The sequence below is a fragment of the Erinaceus europaeus genome, chromosome 6 (assembly GCF_950295315.1).
Source record: "Erinaceus europaeus chromosome 6, mEriEur2.1, whole genome shotgun sequence".
Taxonomy (NCBI): Eukaryota; Metazoa; Chordata; class Mammalia; order Eulipotyphla; family Erinaceidae; genus Erinaceus; species Erinaceus europaeus.
In genome coordinates, this window is record NC_080167.1 from 66,557,185 (window position 1) to 66,575,339 (window position 18,155).

The 18,155-nt window shown below is 50.6% G+C and overlaps 1 protein-coding gene across 1 annotated transcript; it reads right to left on the reverse strand.

Moving 5' to 3' along the window:
• Positions 1-648: 648 nt before the first annotated feature.
• ASB13 (ankyrin repeat and SOCS box containing 13) lies at positions 649-18,155 on the reverse strand. The gene is made up of 6 exons (XM_007526576.3): positions 18,042-18,155; positions 10,703-10,890; positions 9,864-10,014; positions 7,579-7,713; positions 3,876-4,067; positions 649-1,431 (listed from the first exon to the last, which is right to left on the reverse strand). Exons 1-6 carry the CDS (start codon positions 18,079-18,081, stop codon positions 1,304-1,306), a joined length of 834 nt encoding a protein of 277 aa, XP_007526638.1. The 5' UTR covers positions 18,082-18,155; the 3' UTR covers positions 649-1,303.

The window sequence follows — 18,155 nt, forward strand, 5'->3', positions numbered from 1 at the left end:
CGCTTCATAAGCAGTGAAGCAGGTCTGCAGGTGTCTATCTTCTCTCCGCCTCTGTCTTCTCCTCCTCTCTCGATTTCTCTCTGTCCTATCCAATAACAACAAGAAAATGGCCTCCAGGAGCAGTAGATTTGTAGTGCAGGCACCAAGCCCCAGCAGTAACCCTAAGAGAAAAAAAAGGGGGGAGTCATGCGGTAGTGCTACAGGTTAAGTGCACGTGGCGCAAAGCACAAGGACCAGCAGAAGGATCCCGGTTCAAACCCCCCAGCTCCCCACCTGCAGGGGAGTCGCTTCACAAGCGGTAAAGTAGGTCTGCAGGTGTCTGTCTTTCTCTGCCCCTTTCTGTCTTCCCCTCCTCTCTCCATTTCTCTCTGTCCTATCCAACAATCATGACATCAATAACAATAACAACAACAATAAAACAAGGGCAACAAAATGGAATAAATACTATAAAAAAGTTTTAAAAGGAAATGTTTTCCTCCCCAGACCAGCATGATGAACCTGGCCAACATCTGGCTCCAAGACCCAAAAAAGCACCAAAGGGAGCACATCAGAGGTGGTCAGCCCCCATGGGTACCGGCAAGATGGAGGCCGGGAGAAGCATGTGATAGTGTGGTGATCCCAGGAAATAAGTGCTCGCGGACTCTGTCCTGGGTCACAAAGGTCCTTTTATTTGAACGATGTGAGATGAAACCTCTGGGCTGCAGCTACAGCCTCTCCCAGTCGTGAGGCCTCTACAGAAACATTTTTTTAAAGGCTCAAGACCTAAAACTGAAGGTAAGCGTCCTAAGAAACCAATAGTTGGGGCCAATCAGACCCCCCTCACCTCCCCCAAGCAAGACCAGATGAAAGGCCTGGAGGGTTGAGGACACCGGGCACAGTGGCCTCAGGAGGGGCCCGGGCCACAGCAGCAGCATCCTGGTGGCAGCCCAGCAAAGCAGCGCCCAGGACAGGAAGTGACCCAGGGTGCCCTGAGGGAGTCAGGAGGTTGCCAGGCCCCGGACAGGTGGGTCTCTGCAGCTCACTTCCCAGGCGTGGGGGAGCCAGTGGGCAGACGTGACCCCAACCCTGTCCAGTCTCCCTCTGAGCTCAGGGAAACTCCCCAGAGACCCCTCTGCAGAGGGCAGCAGCGAGCAGAGGGCATCCAGGCCCACGTGGCATTGGCGCAGAGTTGCAGGAGGCCGGGCGCAGAGGCTGAGGGATAGCCGTGCCCTGGACATGGTCTTGGAGTCTCAGAGAGAAGGCCCAGGAGCGAGGTCTCCCTGAGCTGCTGAGGCCACACTGGGGGCAGCTGCCCGCCTGAGGCTCAGCTGTAGGAGAGGTAGTTGATGAGCCGAGGCGGGATGTCCAGCTTGGCGATCTTCTCCAGGCCCCCAACGCCCACCACCCTCCTCAGGCTCACTCGGCAGAGCTGAGACAGACTCAGGGGCGTCTCTGCAGAAAGGGACAGGAGGCACAGCGGTCAGCGGGAGGAAGCGGCCAGACACATCCCCACATGTTCCAGAGCGATGTTCTGGTTCTTTCTCTCTCCCCTATAAAACATGGGGCTGTCAGAAAAGTCATGATGCTTTTTTGCACAGAAAAATATAGAAAGAAACATCATGACTTTTCCAATGGCCACTTAATGCTGATAGGGGCCAGGTGGTGACACATCCAGTAGAGCACACATCACCATGCACAGGGACCTGGGTTCAAGACTCTCAGTCCCCACCTAGGGGGAGGGAAGTTCCAAAAACCATGAAACAAGGATGCAAGTGTCTTTCCTCTTCCCAGCTCTACCCCCCACCTTCTTCTCAATTTCTCTCTGTCTCTACAAGAAAAGGAAGTAAAGGGGAGTTGGGCAGTAGTGCAGCAGGTTAAGCGCACATGGTGCAAAGCACAGGGACCGGCATAAGGATCCCAGTTCGAGCCCCCGGCTCCCCACCTGCAGGAGGTCGCTTCGCAAGCAGTGAAACAGGTCTGCAAGTGTCTATCTTTCTCTCCCCCCTCTGTCTTCCCCTCCTCTCTCCATTTCTCTCTGACCTATCCAACAACAACTATGACAACAATAACAACTACAACAAGCACAACAACAAGGGCAACAAAATGGGAAAAATAGCCTCCAGGAGCAGTGGATTCGTAGTGCAGGCACCGAGCCCCAGGAATAACCCTGGAGGCAAAATAAATAAAATAAAATAAAATAAATAAGGAAGGAAAGAAGGAAGGAAGGAAGGAAGGAAGGAAGGAAGGAAGGAAGGAAGGAAAGGGAGGGAGGGAGGGAGGAAGGGAAGAAGGAAGGAAGGAGGGTAATGGTATCTGGGAGTGGTGGATTCATCAGGCAGGCACTGAGTCCCAGCAATAACCCTAGTGGCAATAAAAATAAGTAAGTACAGGGAGCAAGGCACTGGCACAACTGGTAAAAGGCACAAGTTCCCATGCATGAGGACCCAGGTTTGAGCCCCTAGTGCCCATCTGCAGGAAGGAAGTTTCACAGGTGGTGTTGGTCTGCTTCTAAGTCTGCTTCTAAGACCTCTTCTGTTTTGATCATCACTCACGTTAGGTTCACTTGCACTGATTAATGCTGTGGTCCATTTACATAATCACGGCTTTACCTGAGACTCGCCCTGCCCACAGGGCACTGGTTTAATCCCCACTGGTTAGATGTGCTTTTTCCTTCTCCCCACCCCCATCCTACGGATTTCCTCTTCTGATCTGACACTTCCACCTCAGGAGATAGAAAGGACAGGATTTTCTAATGAAGAGAGATTAGATTGATTGCACTGCATCCCCACTCATCAATAAAGACTGAACTGCTGTTCCCAGCTCAGCCATGAGTCCCCGGTCATCTGTCTCCTGCCCATGAAGCTAGTCCGGCATCTGGCGCCTGAACAGGGACCAGCAAGGTGGTGGAGTAGTGCTGCAGGTGTCTCTCTCTCCTCTCTTGTCACTCTCACCCTATTTCTTTCTTTCTTTCTTTCTTTCTTTCTTTCTTTCTTTTTTGCCTCCAGGGTTATTGTTGGTGCTCAGTGCCTGCACCATGAATCCACTACTCCTGGAGGCCATTTTTCCCCCTTTTGTGGCCCTTGTTGTTTATCATCATTGTTATTATTATTGTTGTTGTTGTTGTCATTGTTGTTGGGTAGGACAGAGAGAAATGGAACAAGAAGGGGAAGACGGAGAGGGAGAGAGAAAGACAGACACCCGCAGACCTGCTTCACCACCTATGAAGGTGGGGAGCCGGGGGCTCAAACCGGGATCCTTACACCAGTCCTTGCACTTTGTGCCACGTGCGCCTAACTGGCTGCGCTACCACCCGACCCCCTATTTCTATCATAATAATAAAAATCAGTAACAATACTGGGGCCAGGTGGCAGTGCACCCAGGCGCGTGCACAAGTCCCCATGAGACTGGCTCTGAGCCTCTGCTCCCCACTTGCAAGGGGGACACTTCACAAGCAGTAAAAACAGGTCTGCAGGTCGCTGTTTCTCTTTTCTCTCCCTCTCAATTTCTCTCTGTCCTGTCTAATAAAAAAAAAAAAAAAAGCGAGGGGCAGGAGGCTGGGCAGTGGTGCACTGGGTTGAGTGCACACATGACACACTCAAGGAAAAAAAAAAAAGGAGGGGGGAGAAATGTCTGGCAGAAGTGGTGGATTTCTTGTGTAGGCATCAAGCTGCAACAGTAACCATGGCGGCAATAAAAGATCACAATAAATAAATAAATAAATACAATAATCACAATACCAACAACAATAGCAGTCTATCACCAGATCACATGCACTTTGCTCCGTATAGTGGGGGGGGAGGACTCCGTAAAGTGCTCTCAGCCGAGACCCACCAGGTGAGCGGGGCTGTTGGCAGAGGGCCTGGGGTGGGGGTGGGGGGGATGCACACAAGCCTTACTTTCATAGAACTCCAGGCACTTGGCAGAGGCGCTGCTGCCCCACGTGTAATCTGAGGGCTTCTTGCCCCGATTGTCTCGAGCGTAGATGTTGCCCCCGAACTCCACAAGCATCTCAATGAGGTCCACGTTCTTCACCTTGGCAGCGTGGTGCAGGGCCGTCTCATGCAGTTTGGCTGCGTTCACGTTGGCCCCTGCAGGCCAGAGTCGGACAGTGTCACCAAGCAGCGTCGCAGAAAGGCTGGCGCAGTGAAACTGGAAGAAGCCACCCCCCCCCCCAGCTAAGGAGCACACAAGGCCGGCTCCAGATGGCTTTAACCACCAAGTGGTGCTTGCCCTTATGGTGAGAGAGCCAGAGATAAATCGCACTCATCAGGAAGTGTAACTGGGGGCTGGTGAGACAGCTCACCTGCTTTGCCGTGAGAGGGGTTGGGTTTGAGATTGGCCCCCACAACACTGGGGGAAGTGCTGGTGCTTTGGTCTTGCTTTGTCTCTCTCTGCGCCTCTCTTTTTGTCTATTTCCCTCTCTGTGTCTCTCTCCCCCTCTCCTTCCCTGAAAAAGTGAGCCCACTGAGTGAAGTCTTGGTGACAAAAGAATAAGGAGGAAGGGATAAAGGAGAACAAGGCGGAGTAGAGAAGGAGGAGGAAGAGGAGATGGAGAAGGAAAAGGAGGAGAAAGAAGAGATGGAGAAGGAGGAGAAAAGGAAGAGGAAGAGGGGAAATACAGCTAGGGACAGGGACAGAAAACAGCTCATCCGGTTGTGGGGTCAAAGGAGCCCTCCTGCACTGCTGGCGGGAATGTAAATTGGCCCAACCCCTGTGGAGAGCAGTCTGGAGAACTCTCAGAAGGCTAGAAATGGACCTACCCTATGATCCTGCAATTCCCCTCCTGGGGATAGATCCTAAGGAACCCAACACATCCATCCAAAAAGATCTGTGTACACATATGTTCTTGGCAGCACAATGTGTAATAGCCCAAACCTGGAAGCAACCCAGGTGTCCAACAACAGATGAGTGGCTGAGCAAGTTGTGGTCTATATTACACAATGGAATACTACTCATCTATAAAAAATGATGACTTCACCGTTTTCAGCCCATCCTGGATGGAGCTTGAAGAAATCACGTTATGTGAAATAAGTCAGAAACAGAAGGATGAATATGGGATGATCTCATTCTCAGGCAGAAGTTGAAAAACAAGATCAGAAGAGAAAACACAAGTAGAACCTGAACTGCAATTGGCATATTGCACCAAAGTAAAAGACTCTGGCTTGTGTGTGTGTGTGGGGGGGGGGGGCTAAAGGTCCTGGAAAAGGATGACAGAGGACCTAGTGGGGGTTGTATTGCTATGTGGAAAACTGAGAAATGTTATGCATGTGCAAACTATTGTGTTTACTGTTGACTATAAAACATTAATCCCCCAATAAAGAAATTTTTTTTAAAAAAGAAGAAGAAAGAAAATAGCTCATCCAGGAGCTGGTTGGTGGCACACCCTGTTATGTGCACATGTTATAATCCACAAGGACTCAAGTTCAGGCCCCAACTCCCCACTTGCAGGGAGAAAGCTTCATGAGTGGTGAAGCAGTGCTGCAGGTGTCAACTCTCTGTCTCTTTCCCTCTCTACCTCCCTTCCCTCTCAATTTCTGTCTCTATCCAATGAATAAGAATAATTTTAGGAAGTCAGGCGGTAGCACAGCGGGTTAAGTGCACGTGGTGCAAAGTGCAAGGACTGGCAGAAGGATCCTGGTTCGAGCCTCCGGCTCCCCACCTGCAGGGGAGTCGCTTCACAGGCAGTAAAGCAGGTCTGCAGGTGTCTATCTTTCTCTCCTCCCTCTGTCTTCCACTTCTTGTTCCATTTCTCTCTGTTTTATCCAACAACGACGACATTAATAACAACAATAAAACAAGGGCAACAAAACGGATTAAATAAATATTTTAAAATAATAATAACAGTTTTATAAAATTTAAGAAAATAGTTTATCCCATACCGCATATGACTTACAGTGCCCTGGGTTCAAGCCCCAGTACTACATAGGAGCACCTGGAAGGTCCATGGATGACAGAACAGTGCTACAGGATCTGTCCTCTTTCTTCAGCTGTCAAACTGTCCCTCAAAAAGCCCAGGAGGTTGGTTTGAAAGCATCAGACCCTGAATTCAATCCCTGGCATCACCTGTGCCAGACTGACACTCTCTTCCTCTCCCTGTCATGAATAAGTAAATCTTCTTTAAAGCATAAAAAATGGAAAATTAGGGAGTTGGGCGGTAGTGCAGCGGGTTAAGCACAGGTGGCGCCAAGCACAAGGACCGGAGTAAGGATCCCGGTTCAAGCCCCCAACTCCCCACCTGCAGGGGAGTCGCTTCACAAGCGGTGATGCAGGTCTGCCAGTGTCTATCTTTCTCTCCCCCTCTCTGTCTTCCCCTCCTCTCTCCACTTCTCTCTGTCCTATTCAACAACAACAACATCAAGAACAACAACAATAATAACTGCAACAATAAAAAAAGGGCAACAAAAGGGGATAAATAAATATTTTTTAAAGATAGAATGGAAAATTGGATGTTAGGGAGGCATCTCAGCTGTATCACACATCCACAGTGCTATGGGTTCATGCCCTGACATCATAGAAAAAAAAAAAAAGGGAAGGAAGGAAGAAAGAAAGAGGCCAAGTGGTGGCACACCAGGTTAAGTATGCATTACAGTGCACAAGGACACAGGTTCAAGCCCCTGGTCCCCACCTGCAGGGGGAAACTTCAGGAGTGCTGAAGCAGGTATGCAAGTGTCTCTCTGTCTCTCTCCCTCTCTATAACCTCCTCCCCGCTCAATTTCTCTCTATATATATCCAATAATTCAAAAAAAAAAAAAAGAAGAAGAAAAAGAAATTACAGAGGTGTTGTAAAAAGCAGGAACTGAAGAACTACACAACATCATCGACATCTATTAAAATGCATGTTCAGCAGCCCAGGAGGTGGTGCAGTGGATAAAACATTGGACTCTGAAGTATAAGGTTCTGAGTTCAGTCCCTGGCATCGAATGTACCAGAGTGTTGCTCTTGTTCTTCTCTTTCCTCCTCCTCCTCCTCCTCTTCCTCTTCCTCATTTTCTCTCTCTTCTCTCTCTCCTTAATAAGAGTTATTTACTTTATTGCCACCAGGGTTATCACTAAGGTTTGGTACCTTCAAGACACATCCACCACTCCCCATGGCCATTTCTTTATTATTTTTCCCCATTCTCTTTGATAGGACAAACAGAAATTGATAAGGAGGGGGTAGACAGAGAGGGAGAGAGAGGCAGCCACCTGCAGCCCTGTTTCACCACTTGTGAGGCTTCCCCCCGCAGGTAGGAAGCGGTGGCAGCTTAAACCTGGGTCCATGTTCATGTGAACATGTGCACTTTAGCAAGTGCAGCCTGCCTGGACCTTCATTAATAAGTTTTTAATTTATTAAAACAATTAAAATTATAACATAAAAAAATTAAGAAATGCTGTCACCCTTCCTCCCAACCATCCTGAAAGTAGGTCTTAATTTTCCAGTTTGAGAAAGAGAGAGACACTGAGAGCCCAGGGCCCACCTGACCACAGAGACAGCCAGCCAGGGGCTCAGCCTCCCACCGCGCAGGCGCAGGTGCGCTCAGCACACCTGCAGGGGCAGCAGCTGGCTCAACAGCAGCGCACGTGCGCTGAGCAGCTGGGCAGGGCAGCCGGAAGGACGCACCTGCCTTGAGCAGCACCTTGACGCAGTCCAGGTGCTCCCGGGCGCAGGCCACATGCAGAGGCGTCCCAAAGTGGCAGTCGTGTGCTTCCAGGTTGGCCCCGACGTCGATGAGCAGCCTCACGCACTCAGAGCTTCCTAAGGAGAAACAGAGACAAGGACCCACTGGTGACACCCATGGGAGCCAGGGCAGCCCCACGCCTGCAGGACGGGCAGCGTCCTTCCGCGGAGACAGCGGACAGCAGGTGGGCAGGGCCCCTCTGTGTGGCTCTCCTGGAGCCTCCTTCCCAGCAGGCCTCTTCAAAACAAGTCCCTGGTTAAGCGCACGTGGCGCAAAGCGCAAGGACCGGTGTAAGGATCCCGGTTCGAGCCCCCGGCTCCCCACCTGCAGGGGAGTCGCTTCCCAGGCGGTGAAGCAGATCTGCAGGTGTCTGTTTTTCTCTCCCCGTCTCTGTAACTTCCCCTCCTCTCTCCATTTCTCTCTGTCCTGTCCAACAACGACATCAATCACAACTACAATAATGACTACAACAATAAAACAAGGGCAATAAGAAGGAATAAATAAATAAATATTAAAATAATAATGATAATAACAAGTTCCTGGTGTCATCTCACAGACAGAAAAGACAGCCCTGATATCCGGGAAGGGACACCTCCCTCTGCAGGGCTGGAAACAGGGTGATGAAAGGGGCGGGTCTGGAAAATGGAGGGGTGTGTGTATATAAAGCAGGAGCCAGGGGGAGCTCTAGAAGATAGTGTCACGTGGGTTAAAACACACGGGAGGCTGGGGGTTCAAGCCCTGGCGCCACACTGGAGCATCATGGATGGAGAGAGTGGGTGGGTAGGGGGAGGCTGTGTGTGTGTGTGTGTGTGTGTGTGTGTGTGTGTGTGTGTGTGTTGTGTGTGAGTCCTCTCTTGAAAAGACGGATGGGGCCAGGCGGTGGCACACCTGGTTAAGTGCTTACTTTATAGTGCACAAGAACCGAGGTTCAAGCCCTTGGTTCCCACCTGTAGTGGGGAAAGCTTCACAAGTGATGAAGCAGGGCTGTAGGTGTCTCTCTGTCACTTTACCTATCTCCTCCCTGCCCTTCTGGTTTCTGGCTGTCTCTATCCAACCAATAAAGATAATAAAAAATTTGAAAAGGGGAGTCGGGCAGTAGCGCAGCGGGTTAAGCGCAGGCGGCGCAAAGCAAAAGGACCGGCGTAAAGATCCCAGTTGGAGCCCCCGGTTCCCCACCTGCAGGGGAGTCACTTCACAGGTGGTGAAGCAGGTCTGCAGGTATCTGTCTTTCTCTCCCCTCTGTCTTCCCCTCCTCTCTCCATTTCTCTCTGCCCTATCCAACAATGACAACATCAATAACAACAATAAAACAAGGGCAACAAAAGGGAATTAATTAATTAATTAATTAATTTTAAAAATTTGAAAAGAAGGAATGGATGGATGGATGGATGGATGGGAAAAGAAACATCTTGGGAGGCCACTCAGCAGTGTTGTATATGTGTGAACACTGGATTTATTCTCAGGTACTGGGGAGAAAGGAAGGAAGGATGAAAAGAAAGAGGTGGGTTTGGGAGGCCACACAGTAGTGTCGTGTATGTGTAGACAGACCCTAGATTTATTCTCAGGTGAAAGAAAGAAAGAAAGAAAGAAAGAAAGAAAGAAAGAAAAGAGGAGGGACTGGGGAGACAGCATAGTGGCTGAGCAAAAAAAGACTTTCATGCCTGAGGCTCCAAGGTCCCAGGTTCAATTCCCTAGCATAACCATCAGCCAGAACTCAGCAGTGCTCTAGTCTTTCTACCTCTCTATCTTTCTCTCTGTATCTCACTCATTAAATAAAATAAAATTTTAAAGACAGAGAGAACAAGGAGAGATGAAGGAGGAAAGAAAGAGAAAGAAAAAGAGAAAGGAAGCCAGGGGGTAAGGAAATGATGCATGAGGCAGAGCACCTGACTTGCAAGTGTGAACTTGGCTCCCAAGTTCAATCCTGATTCTCTTATCTCTTCCCTCCCTCATTAATACATGACTAAACGACCTTGGGAAAATGGGTATTTGGAAGTAAGAGCAAGACTCTGGTAGCAGCTCAGTGTAAGAGCACAGGCTGTACATAGACTATGCTCGCTGTCACGACCACCACCCCCCAAAACAAAAAACAAAAAAAACACCAGTCCTATTCTAGAAGCAGTGTTTTGCACTTAGTGTGAGAAGCCCTGCAGGTTTAAGGTTCAGCATCTTCAGGGTCCAGGGCAGAACCAGAAGCCCCCCCCCTCTCGCCATCTTCCCCACTCACCGCTCATGCAGGCCTCGTGCAGGGGGGAGGCGGTGTACAGGGGCGGGTTGACCTTGGCCCCGTGGGAGAGCAGGAGCCTCACACACTCGATGCTGCCCGAGGCGCAGGCGTCACACAGAGGCGTGCTGCCATCGATGTTGCGCGCGTCCACCTGGAAGCAGGTGGTGTCAGGGCGCCCGCCACGATGCCCGCGTGGCGAAGCGGTGGGCAGCTACTGGCCTTGAGGGCAGCTGGGAGATGCCAGCCCTCCTCCGCTGCCCTCCAACCTCTGCCTGGCTCTCTCCTTCCTCCCCTCTGCCTCCGCTGCTGGCTCTTCTCTCTGTCCCTGCACCTGCCAGTCACCGGTCACCTGGATCCTTGAGCTGGTTCCACCCCGCTCCTGCCCAGCTCCTGCTCCCATTCATTTTCTACTCCTGCCCATTCACTGGCCCCGCCCACTCCCTGCTCCAGCCCAGACCCTGGCCCCGCCCACTCCCTGCTTCAGCCCAGGCACTGGTCCCGCCCAGCTCCAGGCCCCGCCCACTCCCTGCTGCAGCCGAGTTTGGTCACGCCCATTCCCTGCTTCAGCCCAGGCACTAGGGGTCCCGCCCAACTCTAGGCCTCGCCCACCCCCGGCTTCAGCCCAGGCCCTGACCCCGCCCACTCCGGGCTTCAGCCCAGGCACTGGTTCCGCCCAACTCTAGGCCACGCCCACTACCTGCCCCTGCATAGAGCTTGGCCACGCCCACTCCCTGCTTCAGCCCAGACCCTGACCCCGCCCACTCCCTGTTCCCACCTACTCCCTGCTCCCGCCCAGGCTCAACCCCTGCGCATTCCCGCTCCGCAGATGAGCTGCGCACCTGCGCCCCTGCCGCCAGCAGCAGCTGAACGCACTGGGCCTGGCCCTGCAGGCTGGCGGCGTGCAGCGGCGTGATGGAGTCCACCGTGACCTGGTTGACGCAGGCACCGCTCTCGATCAGCCGCTGCAGCTGCAGGCTCTCGCCCCGCTGGGCCGCCTCGTGCACCGGCGTCCGCTCCACCCAGAAGCCTGGAAAGGAAGCAGAAAGCGCTGAAAATCGGCTACATGGGGGTGGGGGGCGGGAGTGACTGTGGACTGCCACCTCCCTATCTGACAAAAAGCAAAATGCGTGCGCCCCATGAAGGGGTCCAGGCCCAGCCTGGTCAACTTCCCACCGGACATCTTCAACGCCAGATATGAGGTGGAGGAGGAGTCTGCAGGAGGTCTCTATGACCATCCCTTGGAAGAAAGTACTTGCAGACATTCTTTTTTTTTTTTTAATTGGGGAATTAATGTATTACATTCAACAGTAAATAGTTTGTACATGCATAACATTCCCCAGTTTCCCATATAACAATACAACCCCCACTAGGTCCTCTGAATCCTTCATGGACCTGTATTCTTCCCACCCACCCACCCCAGAGTCTTTTACTTTGGTGCAATACGCCAATTCCATTTCAGGTCCTACTTGTGTTTTCTTTTCTGATCTTGTTTTTCAACTTCAGCCTGAGAATGAGATCATCCCATATTCATCCTTCTGTTTCTGACTTATTTCACTCAACATTTTTTCAAGGTCCATCCAAGATCGGCTGAAAACGGTGAAGTCACCATTTTTTACAGCTGAGTAGTATTCCATTGTGTATATATACGACAGCTTGCTCAGCCACTCATCTGTTGTTGGACACCTGGGTTGCTTCCAGGTTTTGGCTATTACAAATTGTGCTGCCAAGAACATATGTGTACACAGATCTTTTTGGATGTATGTCTTGGGTTCCTTAGGATATATCCCCAGGAGAGGAACTGCAGGATCATAGGGTAGGTCCATTTCTAGCCTTCTGAGAGTTCTCCAGACTGTTTTCCACAGAGGTTGGACCCATTTACATTCCCACCAGCAGTGTAGGAGGGTTCCTTTGACCCCACACCCTCTCCAGCATTTGCTGCTGTTACCTTTTCTGATGTATGACATTCTCACAGGAGTGAAGTGGTATCTCATTGTTGTCTTGATTTGCGTTTCTCTGACAGTCAGAGACTTGGAGCATTTTTTCATGTGTTTCTCGGCCTTTTGGATCTCTTCTGTGGTGAATATTTTGTCCATGTCCTCCCCCCTTTTTGGATGGGGTTATTTGTTGTCTTGTTGTTGAGTTTGGCAAGCTCTTTATATATGTTGGTTATTAAACTCTTGTCTGATGTATAGCATGTAAAGATGTTCTCCCATTCTGTGAGGGGTCTCTTGGTTTGGGTAGTGGTTTCTTTTGTTGTGAAGAAGCTTGTTAATTTGATGTAGTGCCATAGGTTTATACTTGCCTTAGTCTTCTTTGTAATTGGATTCGTTTCATTGAAGATGTCTTTAAAATTTATGTGGAAAAGAGTTCTGCCAATATTTTCTTCTAAATATCTGATAGTTTGTGGTCTAACATCCAAGTCCTTGATCCACTTGGAATTTACTTTTGTATTTGGTGAAATACAGTGGTTCAGTTTCATTCTTCTGCATGTTTCAAACCATTTATTCCAACACCATTTGTTGAAGAGACTCTGCTTTCCCCATTTAATAGTCTGAGCCCCTTTGTCAAAGATTAGATGTCCATAGGTGTGGGGACTTGCAGACATTCTAAGAAGGAACTAGCATCCAGAATGTATACAAAACCCAGCAACATAAAACAAACACCCTGACTTAGGCCATGATGAAAGACATAGTTTATTTATCCAAAGAGACACACAAATGGCCAGCAACTACATAAAAAGTTCAGGAGCACTGATCATCCGAGAAGCTTACAGCAAAACCACAGAGAGCCCTAAACCTCACATCCACTCCAATCGCTATTATCAGAAACGACTACAAACTGTGGACTGAGAGGTATTGCAGAGGATAAATGCACTGGGCACACAGGCAGGTCTTGAGTTTGATGCCTGATACTGCATGTGCCAGAATGATGCCCTGGTTCTCTTTCTCCTCCCGCCCTTATTAGATAATAAATGAACTTTTTAAAATGAAGAAGAAGGGAGTCCGGCGGTAGCGCAGCGGGTTAAGCGCACATGGCGAAAAGAGCAAGGACCAGTATAAGGATCCCGGTTCGAGCCCCCAGCTCCCCACCTGCAGAGGAGTCGCTTCACAGGTCGTGAAGCAGGTCTGCAGGTGTCTATCTCTCTCCCCATCTCTGTCTTCCCCTCCTCTCTCCATTTCTCTCTGTCCTATCCAACAACAATGACATCAATAACAGTAATAACTACAACAATAAAAAAACAAGGGCAACAAAAAGGAATAAAAAATATTAAAAATTAAACAAAAAAGGGGGGGGAAATAGCCTTCAGGAGCAGTGGATTCATAGTGCAGGCAGGAGGTAAAAAAAAAAAAAAAAAAGGAAGAAGGAAGAGGAGAAACTGGAAACTGGATGTGACGAGGCTGTGGAGACAGGGAGTTGTGTGTACTACCAGTGGGGATGAATACCATCTTTCAACACTATTCCAGTTCCTCAAAAAACGAAAATCAATCAATCAGCAGATGATCCAGGAACCCCACCCCTGCTCAAGGACACAGAACTGATCATTAACAGCATTTGCACTCCTGTGTTCACTAGAGCATCATTCACAAAGCCAAGAGGTAGAAGAACACAAGTGTCCAAGGAAGACGAGTAGATACCAAAAAAAAAAAAAAGTGGTCCTTTTCATCCAGGGGAAGACTACTCAGACTTTAAAAAGGAAGGACATTCCAACACGGAGCCTTGGGGACACTGTGCTGAGAGAAGACAGTTGTAAGCCTGGAAGGTGGCATAGTGTTAGAAGTCTGGACTTAGAAACATGAGAAGGCAGTTGTAACAGGACAAGCACTGTGTGAACCTCTATTTGGAGGTTATCTACCTAGAGGTGCCAAATTCCAAGAGACAGAAAACAGAAGCATGGTTACTCTGGGTTTGGGGACATGGGAGGGGCAGCAGGGAGGCAGTGTTCAGTGAGCACTGAGTTTCTGTGTTGCAAGATGACAAGTTCTGCTTTATCTGCTGTGTCTAGTTAACACATGCTGTGCACCTCCAAAGGGCCAAGGTGGGAGGTCCAGGCTGTGTTTTCTCTAGTGCAGTTTACAAATATAGAAATGATTGTTTAAATAGTACTAAGCAGGTCAGGGGAGATAGCATAATGGTTATATGCAAAGAGACTCTCATGCCTGAGTCTTCAAAGTCCCAGGTTTAATCCCCACGTGCTAAAATAAACCTGATCTGAGCAGTGCTCTGGTATAATTAATTTAATTTAATACATTTTAGAAGTACCAAGCTGCTTTGCCATATGCATGACCCAGGTTCAAGTCCCACCCCTACCACACTGCAGGAAGCATCAGTGCTGTAGTCTCCATCCCTCTCCCTCCCTGTCTCTACCTCTCACTTCTCTGTCTCTAAAAAAAAAAAAAAAAATTCAATCAGATGGGCCTGGGGGCAGCAGAAGTTGTCACCTACAACTAGTGACCACAGGGGAGCAGCAGCAGGGACTGAGAGTGACCCCACTAAGGCTGAGATAAGGCGAGAGGGGACACTCCCCTGTACAAAGAGGATGGGGTCCCAGTCCCATCCCTCCCATCCCACCCCAGGCCACAGGAAGACCACCGTGAGGCTCACAGATCCCTGTGAAATGGGGGGGGGGGTGCACTGTGCGGCCCCTGCAGTGAGCAGAGATCACCTGCCTGCACCCCAGCTGGGAGGAGACTCCCCACCCCTGAGACACCGCTCACCTGCCTCGGCTCTGGCAGACTCCCTCTGGGAGGACAGCTCCTGCCAAGTGCCAGCCCTGCCACCCAATTGGTCCCTTCACACCGCCCCATACCTGCTTCCCCTTCTTCCCTTACCTCCCCAGGGGTATGTATGGCAAGGGGCCACCTCTCTCCATCCCCAGCTCTCCACACACCTGGTTGAGTGTATACATGACCATGAGCAATGACCCAGGTTCAAGACCCCAGGTCCCCAACTGCAGGGGGGGAGCTTCAGGAGCAATGAAGCAGGTCTGCAGATGTCTCTCTCTCCCCTTCTCTATCTCCGCCTCCTCTTTCCATTTCTGTTTGTCTCAATCAATCAATCAATATAAAAATCATCATGAAGGGAGTCAGGTGGTAGTGCACCGGGTTAAAGCGCAAGGACCGGCGTAAGGATCCCGGTTCAAACCCCTGGCTCCCCACCTGCAGGGGAGTCGCTTCACAGGTGGTGAAGCAGGTCTGCAGGTGTCTGTCTTTCTCTCCCCCTCTCTGTCTTCCCCTCCTCTCTTCATTTCTCTCTGTCCTATCCAACAACAAGGACATTAATAACAACAACAACAATAACTACAACAATAAAACAACAAGGGCAACAAAAGGGAATAAATGTTTAAAAAAAATAATCATGGGGGTCGGGCGGTGGCGCAGTGGGTTAAGCGCATGTGGCGTAAAGTGCAGGGACTGGCGTAAGAATCCCGGTTCAAGCCCCCGGCTCCCCACCTGCAGGGGAGTCGCTTCACAGATGGTAAAGCAGGTCTGCAGGTGTGTCTATCTTTCTCTCCCCCTCTCTGTCTTCCCCTCCTCTCTCCATTTCTCTCTGTCCTATCCAACAACAAACAACATCAACAATGGCAATAATAATAACCACAACGAGGCTACAACAACAAGGGCAAAAAAAAAGGGGGGGATGGCCTCCAGGAGCGGTGGATTCATGGTGCAGGCAGGGAGCCCAGCAATAACCCTGGAGGGGAAAAAAAATCATGAAATGAATAAAGATCAGATTCTGCAGGCAAGAGAAGCCTGAGCCTGCCTCTACCTCCCCCAGGGCTGTGGCATGTGCACCCCCAGGGGGCAAACCCAACTCTCACTGCAGGAAAAACAAGAGGGTCTAACACACGCCAAGTGAACCCGAAACCCTCAAGAGCCCAGCCTGTGTGATGGCAAAGCTGTGAACACAAACAATCCAAACCACAAAAAAAAAAAAAAAAAAAAACACCTGGCCAGAACCTCAGCTTTGCTCAGTCCTGGCTGCAAGAGACATTTCTCCTCTAGCTGGGCAGTGCCAGGGCCTGTCCATGACCATGGTTGATGGCCAGCACTCCACTGAGCATGTTCCCAGCCAGCCCCAGGAGCTGCCCTATCCTCTCTCTCTCTCCCTCCGTCTCTCTGTCTCTCTCTCTCCGTCTCTCCCTCCCTCTCCCCTCCCTCTCTCCCTCTCTCTCCCTCTCTTTTTCTCCATCTCCTCTCTGAACACTCCACCAGAGTCCTGGGCTAAGCAGGACTTCTCTTCTGCTGACCACCACTTCCAAATAAGAAGCACCACAGTTTTAGAGCCGAACTGGGGATCAACCCATTTTTACCCACTTTGCAAACACTCGGATCATTGATCCACTTGGCAGTGATGCCCTTGGGTCAGTGACTCCTGAGTTTGTTGGCTAAGTTACAGACACTGGCTTCACGGTAGGGTGTGACTGTCCCCAAATGCTCTCCACTCTGTAGACACAGCCATGCCATCAGACTCCCCTTTACTTCTAGAAGATGTTCCATTCCTGGCTGGAAAACCTGTCTGTCTGGGCTGGAGTATGCCACATAGCAATCCAAAGACAAAATTAATTACAGTTGCTGGGACGGGCCCTCTGCCTTTCTGTGTTGCCTTGGACTCGACGCATCAGTGCTGGGAGTAAGATGTCAGCACGGTGGTGGACCAGGAGGAGAACAGAGGACTTGAGCATGGGGCCCTGAGTTTGAGTCCCAGCATCACATGTGCCAGAGTGATGCTCTGTTTTTGTTTTTTTTTCCCCTCCCTTTCTTTGTCTCTCTCTTTAATAAGTAATTATTGTTAAAGAAAAGGATATTGGGGCTGGGTGACTGTGCACCTGATTAAGTGCACCTGTTACCATGTACAAGGACCCATGTTCAAACCCCCAGTCCCCTCCTGCAGGGGGCAAGCCATGGAGAAGCCATAGTGCAGGTGTATATCTATCTCTTCCTCTTTCTATCTCCTTCCCCTCTCTATATTTCTTTATCACTATCACATGAAATAAAACTTTAAAAGGAGGAGGAGGAGGAAGAAGACTATCAGCAAGGCTTTCTTTTCTTCTTGGAGAAATTTATGAAGTAAAAACAGCGATAAGACCAAAGCTGCCATCATCCCAGAAGAGGTACGTCCATCTGCATAGAAAGAAAAACATATCCCTCCTGGTATGTTCTTTAAGACACAGTGCAGAAAGTGTGCTCAGAAGCAAAGCAACTGAGCCCTCAACAAAAACACAGCCATTCAAATGCATACTGGGTGAAATCCCTCATTTGGACAGTGCCCTGCTTTGCCGCCTGAGTGAACCAGGTTCAAGCCCGACACCCACCACATTGAAGCAAGTTGCGGTACTGTGGTCTCTTTCATTATCTGCCTATCTGTCTCTACCAGAAAAAAAAGGGGGGGCTCCAGGCTAGCTGCTGGCTGCTTCTGTAAATGAGCCAGCCCTGCAAGAGGTCAAAGTCTTGTGCAAGGGAAGGAAGAGGGAGAGGACGCGCCGCGCTAAAGCAGGTGTTTATTACCTGTCTTTGATCCAGTGGAGAGAGTGCTTTTGCAAAGTCATGTAAAAACATCCTCACCTCGCTGCTGCCTCCTAAGCAAAACACCACCACCGGGAGCTTTTTCCTTTGGATCTGCATCCTGTTCTAGCCGGGGTAAAAAACACTTCAGGGTTTTACCTGCTTTTTTTAAACCCCTACTTCTCCCAGCTTTCAAAGCGGTGGGGGCACTGCTTGTATCTGATCACCTACTAGACAGGAAAGTTAGCTTCCCCAAGCAGGTCCCTTTGTCCCCCCCCACCCCACCCCCCCACACACACACCACCTACTGGGGTTCTGGGGCTGCCAAAATGGTCAAGAAGAGCGTTGTCGTTCCACCTGCTGGCACCCCACCACTGAGATGCCATCCATGTTTTGGTGCAGTGACATATGTCACAGGCCTGTCCTCCTGGCGCGGGTCCCTTCTCTGGCGGCCTGTAGGATGCTAAGGACACCGCGACAGGCCGCGACAGCCAACTCTGAGGCTGGATCCCCCGGGGGCGCATCCTGGAGCGCTGAGGCTGGAGGCTCCCCGGCGGCCCGGGACCCCCACCTCCTCCGTGCAGGCGCGGGGACCCCCGGCCAGGCCCCGCGAGCTCCGGGCCGCCCTGTCCACCCTCCCCTCGGGCCCCGGGTGCCTGCCCCGGCCCCCACCTACCCACGTCGCCCAGGAAGCAGGCGTCCATGCGGCGATCCATGCCGCGGGTCCGCGCGGCTCCGAGCCCCGCACTGGCTCGGCCCGGGACCGGCGGGGGAGCCGGCGGGCGGGTGG

What these genes read in the sequence shown, in the direction of transcription:
- ASB13 (XM_007526576.3), bottom strand. Translation starts at nt 18,081, where the DNA reads ATGGATCGCCGCATGGACGCCTGCTTCCTGGGCGACGTGG. An exon ending in TGCTGGCGGCAGGGGCGCAG is followed by an intron (nt 10,015 to 10,702) that starts GTGCGCAGCTCA and finishes ACCTGCTTCCAG; the next exon opens with GTGGACGCGCGCAACATCGA. An exon ending in CAAGGTGCTGCTCAAGGCAG is followed by an intron (nt 4,068 to 7,578) that starts GTGCGTCCTTCC and finishes TCTGGCCTGCAG; the next exon opens with GGGCCAACGTGAACGCAGCC.